At 38.8% G+C, this 8,002-nt stretch overlaps 1 protein-coding gene across 1 annotated transcript; it reads right to left on the bottom strand.

Moving 5' to 3' along the window:
- Nucleotides 1-1,617: 1,617 nt before the first annotated feature.
- diablob (diablo, IAP-binding mitochondrial protein b) lies at nt 1,618-4,365 on the bottom strand. Its single transcript, XM_062486122.1, has 6 exons — nt 4,244-4,365; nt 3,691-3,829; nt 3,471-3,596; nt 2,893-3,003; nt 2,691-2,787; nt 1,618-2,341 (listed from the first exon to the last, which is right to left on the bottom strand). The coding sequence occupies exons 1-6, from the start codon at nt 4,282-4,284 to the stop codon at nt 2,139-2,141; spliced, it is 717 nt and encodes a 238-aa protein (XP_062342106.1). The 5' UTR covers nt 4,285-4,365; the 3' UTR covers nt 1,618-2,138.
- Between the last annotated feature and the right edge of the window lie 3,637 nt (nt 4,366-8,002).

Genomic DNA, 8,002 nt, shown 5'->3' with positions numbered 1-8,002 from the left:
TCTTTTCCCCCCCAAAGCTGCATTTATAGAGAAATGACAAGTGACACATGTTTATAAACGGTATAACCTAAATTGGTATTTATTTAAGGATGTTGTATTTTCCCACTGCTTCCTCAACCAAAAAGACGTGCTTGGCCATATTCACTCCATTATAAGCCTGTGGAACTTGTTTATGTGTGACTGAAAATCAATGTGTCGTATTTCTGCTTGCCTGTACTGCTAGATCATCTTAGAGATAAATAAATCTTTGATAAAGTGAATAAATTGGGATCATACCTAGCAAAGGCCTACAACCATCTCCCCATTTGTCATGCCCACTAACTACACCAACACCATGGCTGAATTTGTTATTTTTTATCTCTCACCTTCACACAAGTACATGTGCATAAACCCAGACCCCATGTGAATACAATTTACAAGAATCATGTAGGACTTATGTGTGTTGTCTAATATTGCAAGTTTGACTAAAAGATACATTGATTCTTATTATGATAACTAAACTCCCCTGGTTTGTAAAGGGAAGGAACAACATATACTGCATGCATATCTTTAGCTGAACCTTTCAGAGGCAGTGCCATTAATTAAAGGAAGAGCAAAATAACTTTAAAGGTGAGCCCTTCCTCTATAGGCTATCTCAGAAGATGACAAATGTAAAGGAGTAGAAAAGGCTGTACCTTATGTAGGTAACTCCTGTTTGGATAGAGTGACAACAAACCCTAACCCTTGGGTGGATTGATCATGATAACAACAGGTATCAATGTTTTGACATGGAATTGTTGTAAATATCTGTCCTTCTGACTGTGACCATGACAACATCTTCCTCCGCTCACACGTTAGGTTCTTTTTCTTTCCTGCGAGCACTTTTCCTCCTCGAGAATGTTGTGCAAGTCCTCAAGTGTTCTTCAGTGAGGGCCATGCGGGACTTGAGAGGGGTTAGTGAATGGTGGCAATGTGAAGCTCAGTCATATCTGTCCCACCCCCGCTCATTTTCACTCTGCCTGCCTCTTTTTTTTACAGTTCCCTACTTGGTTTACGTCCGTACATCTGTCTCTCTTTCTAGCTCGTACATAAATGCCCAACTGGGATGGAGCGTAGGACGTAGTGAAGTAGAGGGTGTCGACATAAAATGCACAGTGTAATGTGTCAATCCATTTTCTCTTTTTTTGAAGAAAGCCCTGGTGATTAATTGTAAAACTTTATACAGATATTCAGCTGTAAGTAGTATTGAGTAAGGTGTATTCCTTTAGGGCTAATCAGTGACTGTCTTTTCAAGTACTGTCTAACTCAAGTATTTCACTTTCCTTTTCCAACAAACTTAAATATAATAAAAAATCACCCCTATTTCTTGCCCATTACATTATTAGCTTAATTTGTTTGTAGACAAGTGTATCTCCCCATTACTGAGTCAAATAGAGTGATTAACTAATCATGAACCTAAAGTGCCACCTGGTGGCCAATAATATATTGACTTTGGCACTCAACTCTGCAAGCAAATTTGAAACTACAGCCATTATGACATTGTATTCATATTAAATTTTAATGTGTTAAAGAACATCAGGCATGTTACTGGTTAGATGTTGCAAATTGTCAAAACATAACATGATACCAAACCAAAGAAACATGAATAAAGAATTTATTCTAAACAGTTTAAAATTCCTCAAGATATTCTGATATAAGCTGGCGCAAAATAGGGCCTTCACAATCAGGACCTTGAGTACAATACCATTATACTAAAATGTTGTCACTACATAAGTGAAAAATGCATATAAAACACTTTACAGATTGTAATACCTTCCTGGAGTCATAATCTTTGAGTTTAGATGTAACCCTTTGTATATATATATATATATTTATAAAAAAAAATCACTTTCACCCAATAATCTCCCAAACACAGCATTAAAGCTGACATTTTAAATTGCACTTATCACCTGGAATTCACATAACCAAAAACAGGAACATTTATTTTGCAGTGTAAGCGCTACATTGATTACCATGACTCCGTTAGATCTAGTTCTTCTCCACATTGTCATTCTTCTAGGTTTTTATCAGACTTCCAGAAAGACAGGACCCTTATCCATCCTTAGATTGACAGAAGGAGAGGGCTTATAGAAGAGGCAAGGGGACAAATACAACACACACTAGTCTTCTCGCAAATAAGCATCTGGGATATCATCGTCCTCTCCAGTTTCCATGGCAGCAGGCAATGTGACCCTTTGGCTGTTGTCTGCGTTGGATTCCTTTAAGTTGTTCTCCGCTTCCAGAGAAAGCTGTCTGGTCTGCTCAACATGAGCCATGGCTACCTGGAGACTGCCTTTTGCCGTCACACATGCCTGGTCGGCACCTGTACAAACACACAGACACACAAATCACTAGGTGCAATAATTAACAGCTCTTTGTTTATAAAACATATACCTGGTACCTAACAAAAAACTAAAATGGACCAAAAAAGAGTAGTGGAACCTTCTGGTTAAGATTGACAGGAGCAACATTTCCACTTCCACTTTTAGTCTTAGGTCTGAGCCCTTTACTGTGACGTTTTGACCAAAACGCCCTGCAATACCAGATGTCAGAGTAGACAGAAGCACTTTACATTGACATCTTCCCAAAATCCCATCCACCCCATTTCACCCCAAAACATAACAGTGGAATTGTATCTTTCACAATGAGAGAGCAGGAGCATATTACTGTACCTGCGTTGAATGCCGTTTCAGCTGCCAGCTCTGAGAGACCTTTGGCCATCATCCAGTTTGACTCAAACTTCTTACAGTCCTCCCTTAGGCCCTTTATCTTTTAGAAATACGATAACACATTACATGTGAGAAAGATAGTTATTGAAATATGAAACATAAGGAGATGTAAGGGCAAGTCTGTCCTCTGAGACTTGGCACCTACTTCCTCACGTTGGCGAATAATCACTTGCCAGACTGCCTCCTCTTCTGCTGGGGTTAGTCTGCTGGCTGATGACACATAGTTTCTATGTAGGGTCACGATTGTATTTATGGCCTAAAGAGACGAAATAAAACAACATTGGCCAACTGCATGAACAAATATATATAGCAAATATCCTAAATTAGAAAGATCAACCAGTGATGAATGTGTATGCCATCTGCAAGCCAGTTCTAATCACCCATCCTCAGTGCCCAACCTTCCTAATGCTCTCCTGGCTGAATGGAACAAATCCTGTATCGATGTTCCAATGTCTATTTATAAGCCTTGAAAAGTGAAGGCAGTATAGAAACAAAGTGGGAACAACTCTATATTAATGCCCACGATTTTGGAATGAGAGGTTCAACATGCAGATGCTGTGTACTGAGTGGTGTTCACAATACTTATGGCCATATTGTGGACCTTGTTATACTGTTGGGAAAATGTATATGCTTGGATGTACACGGATAAACTGGATTTGAAAATGTGCTTGGCATTATCAAATATTATATATTACTGCTATACTCTTCTGACATGACTATTACCTTGATATACTGTGTCCAGGAATCCACTAGGGCTAGGGTGGTCTGAGAGAGGAAGGTGTTTGTGCTGTCTGTGACCAGTGACGAGGCCCGACGGATTAGCGACTCGTGAGACAGGCCTTCTTGTCTCTACAAAGACAGCAATAGATACAGGATAATAAGTTTAGTAACTGTGTATGGTTTAAGCACATTAAACAAATGTTGACCTATGGGCATTACGTACCACGGCGAATGGCACCGCGCACAGACCGCCAGAGACAGCAGTTAGGGAGAACCAGTTCTTCCTTATTGCAGCAGGCAATTTGACTACTCGTCGGGGTATCAAGGAAACGCTGAATTTCATCAAATTCAAAGCGCAGTTTCTAGGAATAATTGAGAAAGTGGGTAAAGTGACACTTATGGTAAACTGCGGAAATGTTTCAAAAAGACATTTACTAATTTAGCAGACGCTCTTATCCAGAGCGACTTACAACTCAATAAGAGTATGTTAAGCGAACCACGGTCACATTTAACATTATAAACATCGATTGTAACAGTGTTGATGGGATCAACAGTCATTTGAAAACCCCCGTGTTGCACTAGTAGGCTACTACGTTACACGACTCGTCTTTACTACTAGCTAGGTATGATATAACCTAGTCCTTAAATGAAGATCTCATTCGGTCTCCTGTAACGCCGCACATTTCTGGTGTCGATTAGATGAGTAAAACATTTCACTGTCGCTGTATATCAAGGAACTACAAATGTATTTAAAGACAAGTAGTTGTATATCTTACCTCAAACCAACACAAACAATCCCTGTTCTGAACGCCGCCATATTGGTCTGTCCGGGTTACTTGGTACGGAAGTTGGTCCAACCGTTGTGAATGTTCCCCAAAAGCAATTTCTTAGGCCGCACTCAAACTATTCATACTACTGCAAACCCCACGAACATTATGACCACAACTTCACTTTATCAGTGTTTTTCAATGTTATTTATTTATTCATTTAATTTTACAGTAGCTTATTGGTTCAGACTAGGAATGAACTATGGCATGTTTAAAACACAAATAAACAAGGCTATATCAACGTTCCAAGAAAAGTATTGTTTTAACCTTTTTGTAAAACGTAAAAAAGCACGTCAAAGAGATGTTGTTGTCTTATATAGTGACTAAGGCAACAAAAGACAAATATCTCCTTAAAGAAATGTTGAAAAAATAAGAATAGTAAAAAAAGAAAAATATGCCAGAGCCTTGTTTTTCTTATGTTGTCCTGTGTTACATTCACCCTAAGGACTCCAGCATATCTGCAGTTAGTGCAATCGCATGTTATGTTGTGAATTATTGATTAACCTTAATGATGTGTTTTTGTGTCATCAAGGATAATAATCAAATGGTTCATCGTAATATGGGCCTATATTATAGGTCTATTCTTCTAATACACAGGCCTATCAGACATTTATATTTTACAATGAAATTCGATTTGACTAATGAATCACAAGCTTTTAAAGACTTGAGTAAATGCTTAATAATTTTACTACATTAGTGAAGTGGCTGATGTAGTAGCTGTGGTTTGTTCGGGATAGGGATCACATAAGCTTGGGAAAACAGAAATAAACAAATCTTAACAATTTAAAACCAATATCCAAGACTCTTCAAGCATGTCCATAGATTATAGTTCATACTGCATCAACCAATCAAATTAGTCAATGAAGGGGTTGTCTAACCTCACTCTGCGTTGTTCTGTGATTGGTGACTTGACCAACACACAAGGGTGTCATGAGACAAGAGTGTCTTATATTATGAGGAGGATGAATAATCTTCAGACAACTGTCTCCTACCGTTCCACCTCAACTTCAGAAACACAGAAACAGCATGAGCCTCTGAATCACTGTGCGTATGTCTTTCGTAATTGAACTCTTATTGAACTGTTATTACTTGTATTACTTACCTGTGTGCCATATCTTTACAGACTCTTTTTCAGAGAGGTCATGAGTAATACAACGGGATGGAACCAACAGTTGAATGAGCTGCAGGTGAAGGCTGTCCTGTCCATGGCACCTTGCTTCCTTTTTCTTTATGTCAACCTGGTAATGCTTTTCACGTTACTGAATAAGTCTGTGTTTCAGATCCCCAGTTACATCCTGTTTGGTCACTTGCTCTTCTCAGATTCTCTCCAACTTGTGTTTTGTATGGTGATGTACATGCTAGCAGCTACCCAGCTGACCATTAATAACTATGTTTGTTTGATCATTTGTGTTTGGACGGGAACAAATGCACTTATGTCACCTCTCAACCTGGCAGTTATGTCACTGGAGCGGTATCTAGCCATTTGCTTCCCACTCAGGTACCCTCAGATTGCCACCTTCAGACGGACTGAGGTGACCATTGTTGTGGTATGGATAATAGGCTCTTTTCATTCCCTAATTGAACTCTTTGTTTTTGTTAGTTATAAGGTCCCATCTTTACAAATGCGGGTGTTCTGCTCAAAATACAATCTCTTACAAGGGGAGCTTTATGTAACTTTAAACAAAGCTTTTACTAGTGTCTACGTTGTGATGGTTGGCATTGTCATTATCTACACATACATAGCTATCATGATTGCTGCCAAGTCTGCCTCCTCAAACAAAACAAATGCCAATAAAGCCCTTCAGACTATATTGCTTCACATGATTTAGCTGGGCTTGTGTGTCACCTCCACCCTCTTTAATATAATCAACCTAATGGTACGCTGGACTTTGGACCCACAAATAGTTATACAGATCCAGTATGTTTTGTTTTTAGGCCTCATTATCTTTCCCAAGTGTCTGAGTCCTCTCCTATATGGCCTCAGAGACAAGGTTTTCAGCGATGTCTTTAAATACTACATATTCTTTGGCACTAAAAACAAAGTGAGGACAGCTCCCATGGCACTGTAGTGTACACAAATAAATTGTACACATTGTCGGTGGCTTTGAAGTTCTGTTGCATGTGGTGTAATAAAAAAAAATCTGAATTACTGTGCAGTTTTCAGGGATTTAGACATGAAACTATACATGTTTTGTTCTATGTCAAAACAATAAATGTTTAATGTTGTAATTGACCATTGTTTTGGAGTGAAAGAATTGGTTTGCATGATTTGTTGACACAGAACTTTTATTGAATCTTTCGCAGTTTCACTCACCTTTCCTACAGAATGAGGTCCAGCAGCATCAACTTAAAGGATCAATTCAGTGATATACTTTTCCAAACTCTTCCTGGTCGATACACACAATATTTATGTATGTTGACTTTACACTTTTGATATTTTATATGAATCATATGTACTTTGCTTGAAGTTGCTCAAAATGTATAAAATGAAAAAAGAAAATCAAGAACATTTTGTGTTTGTCATGTTTAAAAATCCTTAATACACAAACTCAGTGATTTTAGGGGTGGGGTACATGAAATGGAAGGAGATATAATTATTTTAGAGAGGATTATAATCGTAGAAGGGGCCTAATGGTTTGTACTTTACAAAAGAAGTCTGACTGAAAACGTTTGAGAAGCATTGCACTTAATTACCCACAAATGCTATATTTTATTGTGGATTAGAACACAAATCAAGCACTGGTACAGTGCCATGTAAGAGTATTGTGCAGTCCATTGGAAGCCCCACCCAATGACTTGTCTAGTATCTCTATAGCGAGCAGCAGAAGCCACCCAGGTTTAGCAATTAATAAAAGCACCACCCCCTCTTCTGAGAGTCTACTGGCTCCCCAGTAAACACAATAGCTTGTGACACTCAAAGCGTAAATATTGAATGAGAGTTTTAAATATGGCAAAACAAAGTTCAACAATCCCATTAAATATTAATCCATTGTTTATGTGGAAGCGAGGGACATAGTCAAAAGCGACATTTCTCAGCCCTGTGCTGTTCCATCCATTCATAGTAGTAGCACATTTAAACACACACATACAGCAGAAACAAAGACCTGATGCAATACACCCCTTACAGTCACGTCAGAATTAAGCGACTCTGTCTTATGTGTAATGCAGTAAAAATAGGTCAAGATCAAGGTCCAAGGACAGTCGCTCCACTTGTTAAAGAGCATGTTAAAAGAAGATCTATTTCAACCCTTTCATCAAATCAAACCAACCTCAAAGCTAACAATATACTTAGAAAACAGTAGGGTACTGCAGAGTTGTATCGTGCACCTTAGCAGGTGAAGAGTCACAAGTGCACAGTTCAAAAGACTGTAACATGTCAACTGTATTGCATCAGGCACCAGTTATTGTTCTGGTGCCATGAGAGGATTGAGCCGTGGCAGCTGTTAAGTTCAGGGAGCTGATGAGAGGCCCTTCCTCTCCCCCGTCTCCTCCTTAACTAAATCCCTGATTATGCAATAAAGGGTCTATCACAAAGTGTTTGCCACAGTAGTCCAGGCTAGAGTGTGCTAGTTTGGCAAATTGTTGTCCTATAGTAGCACATAGTAAAATGCACATGAAGGAGCAAAGAAGGAATCTAGATTAAGGTTTACTAATACCTGTACCTGTTATTGAGAGGAGATTGTGTCCCATGCATGACAGAAAATCAAA

The sequence above is a fragment of the Osmerus eperlanus genome, chromosome 19 (assembly GCF_963692335.1).
Source record: "Osmerus eperlanus chromosome 19, fOsmEpe2.1, whole genome shotgun sequence".
In the NCBI taxonomy this organism is placed as follows: Eukaryota; Metazoa; Chordata; class Actinopteri; order Osmeriformes; family Osmeridae; genus Osmerus; species Osmerus eperlanus.
The sequence above is the reverse complement of the archived record's forward strand: the minus strand, read 5'-3'. Positions and strand labels throughout refer to the sequence as shown.

Bases quoted from the DNA above. Each gene is read 5' to 3' on its own strand.
- diablob (XM_062486122.1), bottom strand. From the start codon at position 4,284: ATGGCGGCGTTCAGAACAGGGATTGTTTGTGTTGGTTTGAG. The intron at 2,788-2,892 runs GTAGGTGCCAAG...TATTTCTAAAAG, and splicing joins TTATTCGCCAACGTGAGGAA to ATAAAGGGCCTAAGGGAGGA. The intron at 2,342-2,690 runs GTACAGTAATAT...GTGTTTGTACAG, and splicing joins TGAAACGGCATTCAACGCAG to GTGCCGACCAGGCATGTGTG.